The sequence below is a fragment of the Cynoglossus semilaevis genome, chromosome 13 (genome assembly GCF_000523025.1).
Source record: "Cynoglossus semilaevis isolate Cse_v1.0 chromosome 13, Cse_v1.0, whole genome shotgun sequence".
NCBI classification, from domain to species: Eukaryota; Metazoa; Chordata; class Actinopteri; order Pleuronectiformes; family Cynoglossidae; genus Cynoglossus; species Cynoglossus semilaevis.
Genome location: NC_024319.1, coordinates 9,410,850 through 9,431,683, shown reverse-complemented (window position 1 = coordinate 9,431,683; position 20,834 = coordinate 9,410,850). Strand labels below are relative to the sequence as shown.

Genomic DNA, 20,834 nt, shown 5'->3' with positions numbered 1-20,834 from the left:
GAGCTTTGAAGGATTGACATAAAATTAAAACAAAGATTAAAACAATGAATACAGGTAAAATAATGTAGTAAATTGTTATTTTGTATTAACAAAGCATAGCAAAAATATGGAGTAGATTCAATATTCTAAGGTAAAAGATAAAACTAAAGTTTACACCAAAAAGTGAATAAATTGCTTAACAACATTTATGAGTGTTTTTGTCTTCCAGACTAAAGCGGAAGAAATAACAGGTGGCTAAAAACAAGGGCACATCACGTTTAAAAAGGTGCCTTGATTCACTAGATACGCGACGAAAGCCACCAGTAGATGGCGATGCTACCATTCTAACGGAGTAAGATTACTACAAAGCCCGTCTCAGTCATAAGTAATGGGCGGCTTTTGTTTCAATTTAATATTTGAGAGAAATTTAAAAGTATATGACGCTGAGTGATGAAGATTCCTAAACAAAATTGCTGTATTTGGATACATTATTTTTATTTCTCTTTAGTGAGAAAAAAAAAGATTTACTTAAACTCACATACACTCTAACACACGCACACGGAGTTGGGTCATCCCTGTGAAGGAGGACACTCCGTGTTCCCACTGACACTGACTGCGCCCCCGCTGACAGACATCACTGATATATTCTCGAACCCTAAAGATCCTGTGGGTTTGACAGCGTGGGCAGGAGGCTGGTGTCCTTTGGGATAAAAATAATTACAACATAAATGTAAATGATGACTACAAAGGGGTCTTTTCATGTCGGCGCTTCTCCAGAACTCGCTCTGGAGCTTTTTTTTTTTTTCAGAACCGGCAAAGGCACATTCCTACACGCGCGCACCCGACCTCACTCCTGAGACGTGAACGCGTCCAGGGGCTATTGAGAGGCTCAATTTGTAGCAAGAAAAATATAATTTATTAGAAAAGTAAAGTATTTTTGATACGACATATTTCAATGTGATGTAAATGTAACATTTAATAACAACGTAGGTTCTGATCTTAGCGGTAAAACGTGTACCACCACTCAAATCACCCCATGTAAAGCATATTTTGAATAATGACTATATGAGAGTGCATGCTTTAAACAAAGCTCCGTGTGAACCTAAGGAAGTTTAGTCACATCCACATCATTTGCTGTGTGTAGGAATGATGAAGACATTTTGTGCACGCAGGATCTGGAGATGGGATCGGCTGGATGACGGCGGGGGGAGCAAACTCCACCCAGCAGATAGAATCGAAGGCAGGCGGAGCGGAGGTGCTGCTTGTGCCCAAAGGGCTCAGGCTGGTTGCTCGGGACGCGCCTGACAAGTCCCGGACCAAACTTGTGAGGGGGCAAAGTCCAGTGGAGAGGAGTGTGGAAGTTTAACGCGCGACAGGAAACTCGTTCACTTGCGCTTTTAAAGAGGACATGCTCCAAAGATGGCGATGGTAATAGCCACGGGTGTTTCGGGTTCTTCTGGGGTGCCCAAAAGTGGATTTGTGGAGGTTTTGGTGCGGGGTCGCTGGCACAAAGTTTTGGTCAACTTGAACGAGGAAGCGCTGACGTTAAGCTGCGAGGAGAGCGGCGTCGGCGTGAACGTGAACAACAATGTCAACTCCAACGGCGTCTCCAACGGGTCCTACTTGGACAACAGTAACGCCAACTCCAACAACGGACCCCCACACGTGCGCACCGCGCTCACGGACCTACCGGAGAGGGTTCCTGAGGCGATCGCCAACAGAAAGCGGTGCGTCAAGGTGACCAAGCAGGAGGTCGGGGGTCTGGGTATAAGCATCAAAGGAGGGAAGGAGAATAAAATGCCCATTCTCATAAGTAAGATATTCAAAGGACTGGCGGCGGACCAGACCCAGGCGCTTTACGTAGGTGACGCCATCCTGTCTGTGAATGGCATGAACCTGCGGGACGCGACCCACGATGAGGCCGTGCAGGCGCTGAAACGGGCCGGAAAAGAGGTGACATTGGAAGGTATGTGGACTAAGTGGACCATCGAAGAGACAGACAAGGGTGTTGCCTGTCAAGGTTGATGCCTGTCTGTGTATAATAAACTATTTACAAGTGATTAAGTATTTAATATGCATCTGAAACGAGTTCCACAGAACAAGTGTGGTTTGAAAGGGCCAAAAGTGAAAACAGTTCTGCAGAATCAGATTATTTTCAGATCTTATATGTACCAGGCAGTATGTCCTGACTGTTATCAGAAATGGTATTTTATAAACAGTTTATTCTGCTTTTAACTTCCTTAAAACTGCTTTGTTTGACTTCATTTAAAACCTGAAGCTGTGTTGAAGTCTGGACAGGCAGGAACAGACACCAGGGTTTATTGAAGCAAGTCTCCAAAGACAGGGTTGAAGCAACAGGGACAAAGTATTGCAGTTATACACCCTACACCCTACTATCAAACAAATGTCTTTACATTCTTAAAGCCTCTTGACGAAGTCTTGACTCTAGAAAACGATTAGTTGGGTTCATTCAAGGGAACATGATTTTCTCGTCATCTTATGTCAGTACAAGAAACATAGAGTGTTGAAAGTCTTTGGTGGACACTGCTGCTGTTTTTCAAAACTGGTGTTTTAATAGTGTTTAGTATTTTAATTGCAGTGATGAATCATGTGTGGTTATAAGGTCATGATTTGAAGCATGTGTGCTTTTGAATTCAGTTACACATATATTTGCCTCAAGTCAAGCAATACCTAAAATCCCTGCAATTTATTCTACCATTAATCTAAAATGACAAATATTAATTAACTAATTGTTGTCTTAGGAGTCAGCTGTCTAACAAGATGCTACTGAGGCAGTAACTTGATTTCTCTATTAATGTCATGGTGGAAACATAAGGTCAGATGCTGTAAGTCTGATGTTTAATGGAAGAATCATGCAGCCACACTCATATTAGAATCATATTGTGTCCTCTTATCTCCCCTTATACTCAACCCAACAAGCTTTAGCGTTTATAATGACAGTTACTGTAGACTGACAGGTGGATTGAACTCTGAATGTTGACTATCATTTACACACACAACACACACCAAACACACGGACACGTACCCACCGCTTACACCTCTTTCTGTTCCAGTGGAGACCATTGGATCATTGATAGGAAGAACAAAGTCTATCTCCTTCTCTCCCACACACACACATACACACACACACAAACATCTCCTGTCTTTCCATTTATATTCACATGAAAGTATTGTGATGATCTTTCCCACAGGGGGGACAAGGGCAATACTGCAAAGAGAGAAGCAGGTCCCAGCCGAAAACTTTCTCAGATAAGACAAAAGTAAAGAAGGAATCGGCTGAGCAAAGTGGAAGAAAGGCAGAGGGGGGAGCAGCCACTGTGGAGCTGAAATGTGAATTTAATGGGCAAATGCTGAGAAGGAGAAAGAGCAAAGAGACGGCACAAAGTGATGGAAACAGAAAGGGAGCGAGGAAGGAGGCTGAGAGGTAGATATACAGATATACAGAATGTTGAAACTGAAAGGATAGAACGTCATTTCCCACTTCAGTGTTGAAACAGCAGAAAAAACAACAACAAAAAGTAAATAAATAGGAGAATTAAATATGTTTAAAGGATATCTGGGTGTGTGGGAATCCACACATAAAGCATGTATAATATAAAAAAAAAGGACCAAACCAAAATATATGCCACTTATTTAAGCAATGCTTTTAAGGCTTGGAGCCAACCTGGCATCCCCACTGTTAATTACTGTACTCCAAGGACAAACCACAACTAATTAAAAAAAAAAAACAACAACAGACAGACGGTTTTATAGCGTCCTTATATTGTCTACATTGGACAAGTCAAATGAATGCAATCATTTTTGGACCCTAACAGAATGAGTTCTGGTGCATGTTTTACTTCACATTTGCATGCACACAGACCAATGTTGCCAGATCTTGTGAGACAAACAAAAACAAGCATTGTTACATAAAATAAAACTTAATACTATAATAGATTAGAACTATGATGGATAGTCAAAAAATTCCAAGAGGTGGTTCAAGAGGTGTATATATTTTAAAAAAAGTACGAAAACATATTCACAGTGACAAATTTCAAGTTTTTCCCATCCCTCAGAAATAGAAGAAACCATTTATGAAATTAGAGCAAACATCAAAGTTTTGCCCTAGCTTAAACTCGTTAAAATTACCCTAGTTTTGCAACAGGTTTTGATCTGATTTCTGTCCAAATTTCCTTGGACAAGGAAAAATACTGCCCCAATTTATATATTTTTCTTTTACCAAGAAGGGATTCTCTGATGAAAACACCACCAGCAGGAGTGTTAAGAACTATATAGAGGATATTTTTAAATTGTCTTAGAACCTCGTATTTTGATGTGGGCCTCAATAACAGACAAATTCAGAAAGTGGACATGGTACCTATTCTGGAAGCGGGAAAAAAAAACAAATAATGAAAAGTCTGAGAAGAACATCTGCCAAACGACAGCAGACAGGAAATGAGTAAGCTCTCCTGTTGAGCCCTTAACAAGCCGTACCTGTCATCACCCAGCATCTGCTAGATGACTGCTTGTGTATGTGCTGCTGTGAGCAATGTAATGTACTGTGTGTGTCTGTGTGTGTCTGTGCTGAGCACGGAGTTCATTGATGGTTGTCATTATCAGATTTCGTCAGCCGTGTGGTGTGGATTAATACCAGTGAAACTGTGGTCAAGTGCATGTCACAGCCTGACTGACAGACAGACAGACAGACAGGAAGACAGGACAGTCTACTGTACCCGTCTCCCCTTTATTGGCGCGTTGATGTCATTAGAGAGACTATCATCTCCTCTGCCACTGTTTGTGAAGTATGACTCAGAGCGGATGATGGCGATGATAATCACAGAGTGGAGCTGCACTACTGTCTGTTGTGCTGAAGATAATAGATTGAATCATTCATTCCTCCCCTCTCCTCTGTGGATGTTTTCACAAAAGACAAGGCTCGTCTGTTTTTTCCTGTCGGCTTTGTACGAGGAAGACAAACACTCCGCTTTCCCTAGCAGGTGTAATCGTTGTGTTTGTTTTGTTCTGTGTTCTTCGTAATAGTAATCTGAAAAACAATACTCCACGGTGGAGACATGTTTATACTTCCCAGATCGCTTAGGAAAATTTTTACAGTTTGACAACAAATGACCGCAAAATATGGAATATCACCGATTCCCGCTGAATCCTGGGAGTCTGCTGTCAAAAGCTTCCATCTGCTCACACTTTCTGTGGTCGGGGTTTTGACACATATTGTTGGTTTTAACGCTCTGTGTGGAACATGCACTCCTCACATCCGTGGTTAAAAGTCTGATAATGATAAAGACATGTAGAGTCTGCGGTCGTGCTTTTCATAATTCCTTATGCAAAACTAGTTTGCTCATTTCAAAAAAACTTTATCTGATTGTGTCGCGTATGGACGAGCAAGTCAGTGAAGTGTAAGTCCTTAGTTGACAGTAATTGTCAGTTTGTGTACCTCCACCCAATTTTACGCCTGTCAGCCTTTGTGTCTCATATTGCGACAAATGTACCAACATCATACTGTGGTGTCTCATACTACCATATCTAAGAGCCAAGTATTTCCTCTTGTCTTTGGTTTCCAACCTGTCAGCTCCCCCTGACATGCTGCTCAATGAAAAGGGTTGTGTCTGCAGGCAGTTGGTCACTGTTTGACATGAGGTTTTAAAATCAGTGACACCTTAGCTCGGGGGTCATTGTTTGGTTAAGATGATACTTAAACTCTGAGCCATACTGTATCTCAACTAAAGGATGCCCTGGAGTGGCGTTAGTAAAGACCTTTTGTGCTGCTCTCGTATCCAGATACTTGCCCAGAAGTGAAAAAAACAGTAACTCTGGAATCAGAGTAGACTTTGACTTCATTTGTCAGTTTTCTTTACTTCCACCTCTGCGCTCAGTCTCTTCTCTTTTCAACATTTCAACTTCTAAAAATATTTCTCTGTATTTATCTGCCACAGTTTTAGTGACATTTCAGAACACTTCAACAGTGAAGCTAAGAAAATATTGTTAAAAATAAAAGATGCAAAGAAGAAGTTGAAGCAGTTGAACCTGAGCTTGGTGTGAACTACACAGTGGCCTCTGGGTTGTGGCCTTATGTTATGTCCATACATATATACAGTGTATATATATATATATATATATATATATATATGTATATATATATATATGTGTGTATATATGTGTGTGTGTGTGTGTGTGAAGGCAGAAGACAAAAAGTACTCCCCACATCTGGCCTATGACTAGATGTTAATAATAATTAAATTCTTAGTAAATTAAATTCTTTGTACTATCTGTGGGCATATTTTATAACATATTTATATTTAACTATAACCACACACACACAACAAAAAAATGGTATTAAACATCAACCACAAATCATTTGCTGTCTTCAAAATAGTCAAAGATCTGACGATACATGGTTAAAGAAGAAATAATTGGTCGGTAGATGAGCTACGTCCTGGCTTTTATGGTTCAGTTTCTAGCACTGATCAAGTTTTACCCAGATTAAGACTTGGTTCTCACTCTGGTCAAGTGAATTCACTAAGTGAACATTCCGTCCTTTCTCACACCATTTAATAAAGAGGCACTGGAATGACTAGAATGATAGATTGAACAGCACTGCTCCGCACCAATGGCTGCATTAGGAAAACCAACACCTCATTAGGTAATTAACAGAAGACAGATACAGCAGGAAATAAAATGTAATATTTAACAGACAAGAAATGTTGCTGTGCCGAGGGGAGTCTCCACATCGACAGCTTCACTTATCTTTCCCATAATTCAAACCAAGCACCAGAGGCAGTACAGTGGAGCAGGAGTGTGTTTGATGGGGTTGGGGTTACACAAACACGCATGCTGAGGAATATGAATGAACTAGTGTTGTTTGTGTGTACTCTCTGTGAATGTGTTGCTGAACGGCTGGCTGTAGTGTCAGGTTAAGAAATGAAGCGTGTCATTTGTGAATGGGCCGAAGGGAGTGGGTTGACAAAATAGGTGAACGGCGTTTGGATGCCATGAGTGTGGCCCACAGCTCTGCTCTGAACGGAGCAGAGGCAGAGAAAGAGTTGCAGTGCAATCATTACAGCCGTGTTGCTCTCATTGGAATCTTTTTTTTTCTTTTTCAGAAAGCCACAAACTTGACCATGAGCGTGGTTTTCAATAAAAGAACAGGTCGCCTTTGGCCCATAATCTCCACGTTCTTATCCTGTTATTGAGTGTATTGAGCAGAGTGGGCTGTGCTGCTGCTGTAATGGAATATAAACATGACCCATGGGAAAGCACACACACACGCACACACATTTACGCACTCCCAGTGCAATGACCACATCCCACCCACCACAATAATTTTCCCATCCACTGGAAACACTGGCAGCTTTTTCCTGGGCACAGTGACGTTTGTCAGTGAGCTTACGTTTCCTCCTCCTGCTCTGTCTTTGTAAATGTTAATGGAATCTAAGGTGTCATTGTTTCCCAGTTAGTCATGTAAAGAGACGAGTTAATGAAGCCTTTGTCCACTCAAAGGCTGTGAACTGTGGATCTTTACACTGTCAGTCAGTTTTTCTGTCCTTCTCTGCAGTGGATTGTTTAGCATTTGTCTTTACGGCCACATCTTTTCTCCCTTTGTGTTTTAAACTTCTCCTGGTTTTTCTTGTGAGGTGTGATTTATGGCTGTAGTTAATGGGAGTCCTGGGAGTCACAGCTTTTGATTTATACCAGAGTGTCTGCCTTGTGCTGTTGCAGCCCTGCAACAATAGATGGATGTGCTCCACCTGACATTATATCAAGCTTTAATTACACTCTCAACACTTACTTTGTTGACACAGTTTCATTAATTCTGCAATGGGGACTGATGGCGGGGGTTTAATCTGATCTCATTACAAACTAAGGGGCCACACCATGCTATCGCTGTGTTCACATTGACACTCTATTAGTATTATACACTGTTAAATATAGAGGAGGGTTGGGGTTAACTTGTTAACCATGCTCCTAGAACACGTGTTCTTTTTAATCATTTGTTACTTCAGAATGACAGACTGAACACAACAATGGTTGTAAAATATATATATATATATTATATAACTTTTCATAAAAAAGTATGATTTTTTTTTTAATTATGTCTAATTTGGTTCTTAGAGCCACCTTATTTTGCACCAGTGCTCCTGAGTCACTTGAAAGACTTCATTAAAATGTCTTTCTAGCCCAGCAGTGAATCTCCAGCAAGTAAACACTTTTTAGTCAATAGCCTAAAACCAAAAGCTCAGGCTTTTATGGCTGTGTAGGTTACTGCAGGTGAAGGTGACAAAAGTTGTTCTTCTTAATCCAAAACTTCATCAAACAAAGACTGTATATTAAACTCGACTTCATTGTCGTTATAAATTATTATACATCTAAAGGAACAGAATATCAAAGCACATCAGCTCTAATAACACATTCAGCAGTGGCACAAATATCTCAGAGAATAAATGAATCAAAAGCAGCAAAAATCAATAATTGAAATATAAACTTTGCAAGAAGTTCCATGTGAATATAATACTTTCTCTGCAGCGTGTACAGGTTTCAATAATTAATAGTCTCTGTGTGATTTTTGTGCATACAACTCAGGGATTCCAGATTTAATTTAAGTTCATTTTGTTGACAAAAATCACTTGAATCCGGGCATGATTTTAGGATTGGAGTAACAATTTGTTACACACCGGCATATATAATATGAGTCACGTGACGTTGGGGTGTTAATCGGTACTAGCTAAGGACTGTCTTCATCATTTGCCTCAACTAATAAGTGTATTTCAGCATTGGCGTCGAACTACTGCGGTGCTCACATGAACAGGAACAAAAAAAAAAAAAAAACTGTCAGGGACAGAAAATTGGAAAAAGGTGCCAGTCACTCACATGGACAATTGAAATCTCTTCCAGGCGGCAGAGTCAATAGAACCAAAGTTACGAGGCTGCTGGAAACTTCACTTAAAGTACTTTGCTTTTTTGACTCTACCCTCAGAGGTCATAACACTTATTGAAAGAGTCAAAGGGAAGTGAAATTGGAAAAAAAGCCTTCCAAACAAATTTAATCTGAAGGTTGAAAATACTACAAAAAAAACAACCTTTTTGTAACCCAGGAAGTCTGAGTTCATTGACGGCACCACAGCAGTTGGAAAGATTTAAAATGGAAAGTGCAGCCATCTTGACTGGCAGCTGCTGTTTGTCTGAGCTGACGTTTTATTGGAAGGTAGAGTTGTATTTGCGTTGTTTGGAAGAGTCTGATAAAGAGTGAATGCTACACTGTACTCCCAATGCTGTTAGTCTTAACATTAAATGTTTTTATAGCACCAATAGGTGGCATGTTTGCAGGAGCAGCTGGTGAAGCAGTTTTGGCCCCATTAAACAATGTTGTGACTTTCTGTTGTGTGCCACTGAATTCCTCCAGCCCTTAGTAAACTGTGTGGGCTGTAGAGTCCATAGTCTGCAGTCGTCCAAATGAGACACAGGTCCAGAGGGAACATCCATCTTTTATACACAGTCTACAGCTTTCTGCTTAAAACATAAGCAGCTTTCCCAACTACTGACAATCACGCCCACTTTGTAGCTGCCATGCCTTTAACACATGGGTAAACTTTGTTTTGGAGGGATGCGTCAATTGCAGTGAAGGATTTGTGCCTTTGGTAGACATTGGAATCCAAAACACAGGAGTGGGATGATGTTCAGTTCGGTACTGACAGCTGAGGGAACAATGTTTAAATCTAAGACCAGATGGAACGGAACACAAAAAGAGAAAGATTGTTTCTTTCGCCGTATGTTTTTTTTTTCTCCCTGACCTAAATCTGAAACAAAGCGTTTGGCTGTTGTTATATATAACATATTGTTAATGTTAATATGATTGAGGGGAATATTGTGCTGAACAGCCAAATAAGATCTCTCTCTGTTTGGTCCGTTGAGGACACCTTTGCATCACCTCTGCCTCTTATTCCGTGTTGTGTGTCAGCTTGTCATCTTTCGTCTACAAGTTGGCGGTGAGGCTTGTCACAGCGTCTCATAGGACTCTATGGCGTCTCTCAACAAATGCCACCAGCCATATGACAATTATGTGCTGTTCCTATCGTGGGATGTGCCAATTAAATGGCCACTGTATCCCGGCTTTCAGATTGGTCAAGATATGGAGCGTGTGCTCAGAACCATCTGTATTTTTGCCATTCAGAGTATGTCTCTGATGAAAACGTCTGTCCTTACGTCACTATTCAGCTTCTTTTTCTCAGAGCTTAAAGAATTGAAACTAGATATTAAGCTTTCAAAGATTCAGAGTCTGACTTTTACAAGTATGTTTTTCTAGGCTGATGTCTGTGTCCACACTAGAAGTGATTATGTTTTTAACTTTGAGAAGGGGAGCTAAACATTCCTGGGAGGAAAAGGAACAACACCAGCACTTCAGCAGAGAAGCATTTCAGGAGCTCTACAAAAAAAAAATGCCATGTAGTGTTTTCTAACAATTAGTAATATCCCGGAGGAGAGCAGATGGGAGACAAGAGACAAGTCTGCAAAGAAAAAGGCCAGAGCTAACACAATATGTAAATGTATCTGTGACGTGCCGGTTCAAGGTAAATGTTAGAAAACCCCGTTCCACAGAGGGAAAGGTTTAAAAAAAAAAAAAATATATATACCTATATATATATCTATATATATCTATATCTATCTATATATATATATATATATATAGATAGATATAGATATAGATATAGATATAGATATATATATAGATAGATATAGATATAGATATAGATATAGATAGATATAGATATAATTACCAACCCTGCCTTATAATAGTCACTTCATTTATGGGGTCATTCGAAGACTTGAACTTCGGTTAGTGAAAATCCATTTTCTCATAAACCTGAGTCTCTAGACTGAATTCAAGTGGCATTATGGCATAGCAGCGTTCCACTGATTTATGATTCTGTCTGCAGCCACATATAAGCCTGTCATAAGTAGCAAAACACTCAGGGCCGTGTTTATTAACAGTCCTCTGTACTGAACTTATATCTCTGAGTAGGAGACCTCTACTACTGTGAATTATAATAGTGTGTAACAACAAATACTCTGCAGTATTCGGTTGGGTTTGGATAGCTTTAAAGCCTTACAATCAACTTTTTGTAACAACAGTTTGGGCATGGTTAATTAATTTTTGACTGGTATTGAACCATCAGGTTTCATTGTCATTGTGGAGAAAAAGTTAGTGTTAAAACTTGAACAAGAAAGTTTGTCTGCCAGTGAGTAAGCACAACAGGAAGAGAATAATGTTAGGTTTTTTGAGGAGTTTTTTTTTTTGCCAGTAGCTATCGGCAGCTTTCCCCAGGTAGTGGAATGGTAAACAGCGGAGTAAGAGTGGAGCGTAAACTCTACCCAGCAAAACAAACAGAGTGTGACTGTCACAGGAGGAAAAGAAGGAAGAGACTGAAACTCAAGTCAAACAAGAGTGAAACTAAGTCAATTCAAAGAAGAGAGTCCTGCTTGGACTTGAACTGAGCTAGGGACATGTCCACTGGGACACAGCCAATCGAGCTGAGTCCTGGGACAGACCCGGTTTTCATTCACAGACAGTGACAGAGAGGTCTGGGTGCATTTACACTGTTTAACTTGGACAACAAACAAGTTCAACTGGTCCATCTATAGAACATCAGAACACGTCGTGTGTTACAATAATGTTTTTTCTTTCTCTCTCTCTCAGTCAAATACATGCGAGACGCCACGCCGTATGTGAAAAAAGGCTCCCCCGTGTCAGAGATCGGCTGGGAAACTCCTCCACCCGACTCCCCCCGCATCAGCAGCCCCTCCATCACCACCTCCTCGTCCTCCTCCGACCCTCCCAGCCCGTCTGCTATTCCCTCCCTCTCAGTCCAGGGTGACCGCAGGTGCATACCGCTGAAAATGTGCTGTGTCACACGAGCAATGACCACACCTGACCCCGAGAACAGGTAGGAGACACGATCACTGGGTCTGATTCTACAGGTGGAATGGATGGATAGATATTGGTACTGTTTACAAAGGTCTTCAATGAAAGGATCCAACTATGATAGGCTGAAGCACATAAGAAAAATAGATGATAGTCAAAAAGTTTTAAGAGAAAAGTGTCAACTTTAAATAATTAAAACATGTTAAGAAGAGCTCTAAGTCATCTCCAAACAGCTTTGACAAACTTTCTCAAGTCCACAGCCATGTTACATTTTTAGCAGGTTTTTCAAACCTCAAAAAAGCTATTTCAAAATCAGGGCAAGCATCAAATTTTTATCTCGAATGGAAACTATTTCAAAAGTTGTACAAGCCTATCTCAACCTGATTTTTTCTTTTCTTCTTCTTTTGAAATAGTGTATTGATAATAAACTTGATTTTAGTCCCTGGACAAAGACGCAGGTTGTGATTGTCAGGTTGTGTTTGAACATAAAAAGAATATGAAGATAAACTGTTTTGTTGTTTAGATATATAAGGAATCTTTAAAGCTTTTGACCTAACCCTTTCAAATTATTTAAGCTTCCCTGAGCTGAAAGAGCTAAAGCTGGTGTGTTAGATATTTTTGTTCCTATCTGTAGATAAGAAGAACATTAATAATCCATTCTGACATGTGCAGCGCTGTCAAATTCTCTTAAAAGTAAAGTGTGAGAAACTTCATCTTCTGTCCCTGCTGTAAACAAACACTGCGTGCCTCTGCTCAACCTCAGGCTCTGCTTCATTGATTTTATTTTCTTCCTCTCTTGTATCGTCACTTCCCTGTCTGTTTATTGTTTCTTAATTAGAAAATACATCACCTTTACACGAGCACCGATAAGAGTAATGACGGACATAAACAACCCCCGTTGTTTGGACTGAACTTTTTTTATTCCTTCTGAATTGGCCTTCATTGATCTGAGTCATTAGTCTGCTGTGTTTTATTTTGATCTGTTTTTATTCCGGATATTAGAGCTGCTGTGGAACGGTGGATTATTTATGTCTGGACACTGCTGAATCACGGCTGCGCATAAAAACAATGGCGTGGGAAGAGTGCGAAGAAAGAAACTTTTCTCTACTGTATTGGGTTTTGGGCAAGTGAAGATTTAAAAAATATATATTTATATATATCAGTGACAGCAAGAGAAGAAAAGTCATCTGATTAAGGAGCTTGCTCATTTACAATTCGGCCATTCTTTTTTCTTTGACTGACAGTCAATTTAGCCCCTGGGTAATTCTAAGTCAGCGGTGAGCTGTCAGTCAGGATGAGCTTAAACATAAACCACTTTTGACAATAGTCCAATCAAATGGCAAAAGCAAAGGCAAATGGCAAAAGCAGGGAACTGATTCACACTTCGTTGGTTTGAAACTGTGAATGTGAATTTCGTTTTCTTCCCTGTGTTTTCTTTAAGTGATTTCTCGAATCAATTGCTCGCGCCAATCGTCTCCTTTGTCATTTCCCAGCATTCTCTGTGATGATCTGTTATTCCCAGTTTTCTCTATGAAACTGTGAGGCAAAATCAATACTCTGCGATCGTCTTCGCCTCATTCTCACTCTGTACTTCTCTGTTCCCCTGCGTGGGTCCAGTTCTTATCATTCTCTTGCGATGATCTTCAGTAATCGTTCAGAGTCTCCTGCTGTGACTCTGTGTGACATTCTACATGTAAACAATTTACTGATGAGGAATAAATACTTAGTAACTATACATAAATGGTAGAAGAAAATTCTTTCTGCTGTGTATAAAACCCCCCCCACAACATTTCTTAAGCATCGTGAAGGACAAAAAGGGTTAAATAAATTCAATCAAATAGAATTATTATCATTGCAAAACACAACACAATATGTATATACGTAAGATAAAAATAAAGTATAATGAAAAAATCTCCCTATGTAGCCTATACTTTTACTACATTACTACTATGTGTTCCACGTATTAAAGTGCAGTGTGTTTCCCTGACAGTAAGAGGAAGAACACACCCTTCAGTTATTGATCTAATAAACCACCCGGTGACGGACAGATTCAAATATCAACTGTTTCCTGTCTGTGTCGACTCTGTCTGTATCTTTTGTGATGTGTAACTGCCTGGTGTCATGTTTCCATGGTCAGAATGAAGGTGGGGAAAAAAAAGAGTTGGAGAACAAGTTGCTTCAACCACGACAGCCTGCTGTTGGCCGAGCAAAATTTCTGGCATGTCAGAAATTCATCTGACCGTTGACAGCTGTTCAGGAGCAGATAATTGTTCCTGTTCTCATTCAGCTCTACACTGCATGACAAAGCAGAAAGTGAGTTTAGGCTGGAATCTGTCCAGAATTGTACACTAGTCTGCTGCACACCTCCAGTGAAAGAGATGTGTCTGAGCATTTCCTGAGGCAGCGTGAGGCAGCGTGACACACAGATCTGGGATGGCCACAAGTGAGGCAGGATCTGAGGCCGAGCTCACGCTGCTTTGACATCTTGTTCTTGTTCTTTTGCTCTCCTGGCAGACAAGGCACATCTATGTGCCCTGTGCCCACTTCAAAAATTAGGAAAGGCTTAAAAGGACTGAAAGGGGTTAGGGAATTAGAAATAGCTGCTGGGCCAATGTTGAACACTGAATTACAATCTGACCCGAGGTCTGCATTCTCTGTCTCAGATAAGAATATTAATGGCATTCTCACAACTGTACAAGAACTGTGGAGGCAAGGAGTAAAAACACTTGTTTTAGTCACCGATAACTAATCGGTGACTAAAACAAGTTTTAGTCACCGATTAGTTGCTGGATAAAGACACGAGGCATGGGGGAGGGATGGGATCAGCTAACAGGAGAAGACTTGTGAATGGTAGTTCTTCAAATAAAAAAAAGGCTTAGTACTATTGTTCAAGTGCTTTTTTTCAAACAGTGAAGCAAAACTGGAGATGAGGTATAATTAGTGAAAAATTGTAAGTAGAAACTGAGGCAGCGATTAAACACATGACAGGGATCAGGATCAGGTGATTAAACAGAGGTCACATCCTTGTCAGCTGACTGACAACAAAGTTACAGGTGACTATAAAGCCACACCCACATTTCAAAACAGTATTGACTTACAGGCTGGGAATTTTACTTAGAGAAACAGGTGAGAAAATTCCAACCTGCGGTTTAAATATTTTGTTTTTGTTCACTTAAAATACACCAGTGAGAAAAAAACCTGTTGAAACGTTTGACTGGCACGTAGAGGGAAGTGACCTGTCAGATCATGCATTTAAAGAACAATGTGGTTGAACATTCACTTCATCCACCATAACTTGGACTTTATTGGTCAGCAAGTTGTAACAGAGCCTCAGCTTCACAGCGATAACAGTCGGTTTTGTGTTTTTATGGAGCTGCACAAACTGACACTGTATTTTCTATTATCCATATAATGAACATTCCTTCTCTGCTCATGTACACTGGACTTTTTAGTCACTAGGAACATTTTAATAAATATGAAAACACAAGGTCACCCAAGGTAAAGAACTGTTGGTTCTGTTCTTCGGTGTTTAGAAAACGTCACCATATTCCCTTTCTCTAATCTGCAGTTAATACTGTAACTCTTTTAAGTCTTTTAATGTTGTTGAGATGTTGAGAAACACTAAAAAATGTGTCTTTTTCACTAAAGAATATGCCATGTTGCATCTCCAAACAAAGCGTTTTTGTTTTTTTTAGATTTTGTTTTTCTCATCTGTTCAAGCCTATATGGAAATTTGCACTTATGCAGGTAGACAAAAGAAAATAAGATAAAAACATATTTTAATTTGAGATTTAAATTGAACTTTGGGGTCGTTCTTATCTGCTCCTGATCCCTTCTGTAGTCACAGGTTAGTGTATTGCTGTGTAGTCATTCAAGCAAAACATTAACCACAAAGTCACGGCAGCAGCTTTCATTTCTACCTTGCCTCACATATCGGTGCCAATCTTTTTCTACCAATCATTTTCACAAATCTAGAATTTAAAAATGCAGTATTGTCGACATTTAAAAATAGAAAATAAGTCGGTTTCAGATCAGCAGTATCAGCAGATGCACCAGGCTTACAGTGTTACAGTTTTTCCAGCTTTCTTGCTAACATCAAATAATCAAATGAGCGCGACTGTCTTCCTTTGCTGGGAACTAATAGAATCTGTTGATAAGATATGTGCTCTCTGCTGGAACTGTTATATACTAGAGAGAGTCTCTGGTTTGTTTAAATGGGTTTTTGTTTTATGGGTGGTGGGTCCGTCAAAATGATTGATCATAAATTCTCAGCCTATCATCTCATCAATTATTCACAGAGTGTCTTTTTGTGAAGTATAGGACTCCCCACAGACAAAAAGTCAAGTTTTTAATTAGGACTAGTGAAGCATGAGACTGTGTTTCATGGTTATACACCTTGAATATTTAATCACACTGTAGTGGCGCAGCTGAGAGAGGACATGTTGACCGACGTGCTTTAAAAGAACAACTTAAAATAGAGAGATATTATCAGAACATAAACTGGTGGAATTATAACGTAATCTGCAGGAGCATGGCTGTGCTATTTTTTTTACTTTTGTTCCCTGCAAAATATGCCAATGTCAAAGGCTTCATAACAACAGGCAGTGCACATACGCTGGGGGGAGGGGAAGCGGGGGGGAGTAATCCTGTGAGAGCAACTTTTTTTTTTTTAGCTTGAGTCTAATCCTCGTAGACGCAGAACAGGGCTAAATGTTTAAACCCAGTCCGAGTCACTTTGTGTGAACTTCTTCTAGTTATGGCCCATTTCTGCTCATGCCTGACCCACGCGTGTGCAGAGTGAGGAAACAGCGCAACTATGTGTTGCTCAACTTCTTGGCAACTAAACTGTGGGACTCCGAGATCCTGCCTCTCCAAAATGCACATCTGGTATTGGTGTTTTCCCCTCACTTACCCTCTGCCTGTCCTTAATTAACTCCCATGTTACAAGCACCACGTCTATTTTTAACTCAGAACAACACACCTGGAGCTGATCGAGCGCCGGTCTTTCCCGCCTCTGATGGTAAAATGGAGGAGCAGATTCATCACATTCACACGTGCGTCTCCAGGTCCCCAGCGTGGGTGAATTAAGAAATCTGCGGAGACAGCATGTTCTGAAAAAGAAGAGAGAAAACATCTTTTTACTTCACACTCACACCACCTGGACAGTGATGGAACAGATGGCAGATCGCTACAGGGTCAACCGTCTGTTTTTGTTCACGGTGTAGACCTGTGTTTTTCAACATTGTGGTCGGGACCCGGCGGGGGGTCGTATGGAATTCAAATGGAGTTGCCTAGAATGTCTTGTATATAAAAATATTTTCAAATAATTATTATTCTTGTTAACAACTGTATTCTTTCACTTTGATGAATATAAATTGACTGACTGACTGTTGCCATCACATGACTAAAGAAAAATAATTTGTGAAGTCAAAATGGGGTCACAAGCCCAAGCAGTGGTTGGGAACCACTGCTTTAAACACTACCTGCTCTTTTCTCCTAAAGTACGTTGGGTTGTCTGGATACATTTTTGGGTGTTACATTTAAATTGACTTTTACTGCATAGACATTGACTGTTTTGATGCAGCTCGCAACATGATGTTCCGTCACATGCAGCCTCTTGATGTTTATATTCACAGAGCGCACAATCAAAGAGTCATTCAGTGAGAAAGAAAGTGAGCCTAGAAAAATTTCTCTCGAGGTCAGCGATGCTCCCCTGCGTCAAAGCAGATTAATTATGGAAATTGAGAAGGAAGCTCCTTTGTGTCCCGTTGCCAAGAGAGGATGCATTGATTTGAATAAACAGAAATTTCTGTAAAAATCAATTATGTTTTTCCGATTGACTGGTTGAGAGCCAGTGAGAGAAATATACTGAGCCGAACATGCGACTGTTAGATTAAACTAAATTAAGGTTTGCCTGAAACACCTTCCAAAAGTAAAAGTCACGACCTGTAATACACTCTTCTCATAAGAGTCTTTCACAGAATAGTTACTGCACTGATTAATGTGCCTCCACTGGGAACAAATCCTTTAACTATAACTGGTGCAGCAGTAGTTTCTCATTTCTGAAGCGATCATGTGAGAAGACGTGTCCGGTGTCACTCAGTTTGGGTGAGATAAATCATTGACCGCCATTAAAAAATTTTTTTTTCTACAACTGCTTTAAATTAGTTAAACATAAACTGCACATTATTTAAAATGTAGCTGTTAACTCTGAAGCACCAGGATGAAAAAAAAGGTAAACGCAAGTTCTGATTACTGGATTAGAGCTCATAAATGTTTGGTAAAGACTTAATAAAAAATTAAAAAATAATTCAACTGAAGAAATGCTCTAAAATGAAATACATTTTTTTACACACAGCTATAAATGTTAAGTCCCAAAAGGTAATAAGAAATAAACAACTCTGCATCTTAATAATGAAAAAAACACTTGCGTAAGAATAATGAGGAGATTGGTCAGTTGGGTTTCAGTAAATTCTTGTAAACATGGCCACTGGTAATGTGCACTTTCACAGTTCAATTCATTTGTTTTTGAAGCAGTCCACAGAAATGTGGACCTGGGTATTCAGTCATCTTTGACCTTGTCTTTCAGACAACTGGAGCTCCACTCCCCTGACACGAGACACACGGTGGTGCTGCGATGCCCAGACCAGTCGTCTGCCCTGTCCTGGTTCTCAGCCATTCACTCTGTCACATCCACACTGGCACAGGTCTGTCACTGCTCTGACTGATCAACCACACTCATCAATCCAAAAACCATTTGAAGTGGAAATCAGAATTAGAAATTAGCCAAGTTGTTCTGTGTCTGACGTGTCCTGTATAATCTTCTCCCTTGGCAGCGGGCGCTGGCAGAGGTCATTCAGAACACAGCAGGAACTGGGGTCAGCGGCAAAGAGATACGTCACCTGGGCTGGCTGGCAGCAAAGGTGGGTGTTAATACAAGAGAACAAACTAACTCCTCTCTCTTTGTGAATGTAAGTCCATTCTTAGGTGTACTTTCTGAACAATTTGATGTTTCAAAGTATCACAAAATCCAAAGATACAAGTACTGCTGTTACCATGTGACAGTTATCTAGCATTGTCAAGAACCACTAATATTCAAGAATGTGGGGAAAAAAAATTCCTGGCATGTCTGCGCTCTACTGGAGACAAGTCGAAAAAAATGAACTAAGCAACTGTGTGATAAAAGAACAGCTGAAAATTGATGTCAACACAACGTCAGGGGCAATCGATGTAACATTACACTCCACGACTTCTTGTTAGAGACCGGTAAGATATAAGTGAGAGATAGGATTGAAACAATGTCAGGAATTTGTAATCAAAGGCTCTGATGACAATAAGCATTAAAGGCTGAGACAAAGGTCGGGGTAATGGATTAACCGGTGGTAATTAATACAATCCCATGGTCTGCATTAGGAACTGAAAAATGTCGCCAAAAATGTTAGCCTACATTAGCGCCGTGTCCATCTGGTGCACACACGGATGAAGATGGTTTCAAACACTGGCAAATAAACAACTACAGATGGAACCTCGCTTTCGCATTGAAACACACCTGTGTAAATACACACACACACACACACACACACAAACACCTGTCTGATTTAATCCCTGTGAATTTGACATTCTTCATCCTTGGACTGCATTACATTACAGTTACTTAGCAACATATTTTCTTATTAGTGAAAAGATGACCCTTGACCCTCTAAATCCCGGTGTGTGATTGGCTGAGGGAACACTTCAAAGGGGGGCTTAGGATTCCATGTCTGGGCTGCAGATAAGCCCTAATAATGGGAATAGCTGTGGTGTGATGTGAAATGAGTGTGTGTGTGTGTGTGCGTATCTGTGTGTTTTCCACTAGATTTACAGAATGCAAGGGGAAAATAAGGAGCCTGCTTATTAGCAATAATGGGTGGGCGAAAGGGCACAGTGTAGCAAATGCAGTGAAAGCGTACCTCCACCTGCACACGAGCCGTCTTTATTTTTAGCACTTGCACGAAAAACAGAGAATTACAGTGTGTAGTCAACAGTGCAGTGTTTGTGAATCAGGTCTCTTATTAAGTTGGGAGGTGAAAACCTGTCAACACCCACTGCAATGAAAACACACAGACACTAAGCGACAGTTTTTACTCTCCCCCGATGGTGACAGAAAAACCTATAAAGCAACCCTTGGTTTTAAACTCCCGGCCCGCAGGCCACTTTCAGCCTGCATGTGGTCCGGAGCTGGATGTCATTATAATGCCCTCTTGGGGACAGAAATGTTTTCATGCCCCCCCGACCCACACCCCCGCGAATTGAAATACTATTAAAAATGTAAATTTTTATCTGTACAGACCACTGTATAAGTTGCTGCCACCTAGTGACTGGAGGTTTGTTATCATTCAAGCATTACAGCAGTGGCACACTGTCCAGTGTGCCATGTTGTATTGAAACCCCCTCGTGCCCCCCGCCCACACACTATTTTAGAAGTACTGTTATAATGTAATACGACCCCCTGCTGTTAGTTTTGGCCTCTCCAGGAGCGACTTTGTCGGACTGTGTAACTACATGTTGTGATCTACCCTGAATCATTTATAAAACAATTACAAAAGCAAATACAAAGTATACAGACGAAGCTAAGCGCTAACCAGTCTGCTCTGGTTAAAAGTCAGATGAAAAGACAAAAGGAGGCTGCAGATATATTGTACTTGTAATTCCAGATTACCCAACAATAATTCTCCACATCTACAGCTTGCTTTGTTTTCTTTTTTTTTTTTTCTCTCTTAGCTTTTTCTCTTTGTGACAGTGCCGATCCCTGTGACCTGGCTCGTACTGAAACAAGTGAGAGACAGAGACAGCTGTCATAACTCATTGTGTGTGTGTGTGTGTGTGTGTGTGTGTGTGTGTGTGTGTGTGTGTGTGGTACAGAGAGAGAGAGACACACAGAGCT

At 40.4% G+C, this 20,834-nt stretch overlaps 2 protein-coding genes across 3 annotated transcripts in view; one reads left to right on the top strand and one right to left on the bottom strand.

Moving 5' to 3' along the window:
• The window catches only part of mtbp (MDM2 binding protein), an 82,702-nt gene that overhangs the window by 7,818 nt on the left and 54,050 nt on the right, over nucleotides 1–20,834 (bottom strand). For both annotated transcript variants that reach the window (XR_001760972.2, XR_001760973.2), the window contains exon 23: nucleotides 16,893–17,022. The gene's annotated coding sequence lies outside the window, so the exon portion shown is untranslated. The remainder of the gene's footprint in view (nucleotides 1–16,892; nucleotides 17,023–20,834) is intronic.
• The window catches only part of sntb1 (syntrophin, basic 1), a 39,242-nt gene continuing 19,603 nt past the window's right edge, over nucleotides 1,196–20,834 (top strand). Inside the window, exons 1-4 of the mRNA XM_008323423.3 lie at nucleotides 1,196–1,945; nucleotides 11,687–11,933; nucleotides 18,501–18,618; nucleotides 18,748–18,834. Of these exons, the coding sequence (XP_008321645.1) occupies nucleotides 1,399–1,945; nucleotides 11,687–11,933; nucleotides 18,501–18,618; nucleotides 18,748–18,834 (999 nt within the window). The 5' untranslated portion in view covers nucleotides 1,196–1,398. The remainder of the gene's footprint in view (nucleotides 1,946–11,686; nucleotides 11,934–18,500; nucleotides 18,619–18,747; nucleotides 18,835–20,834) is intronic.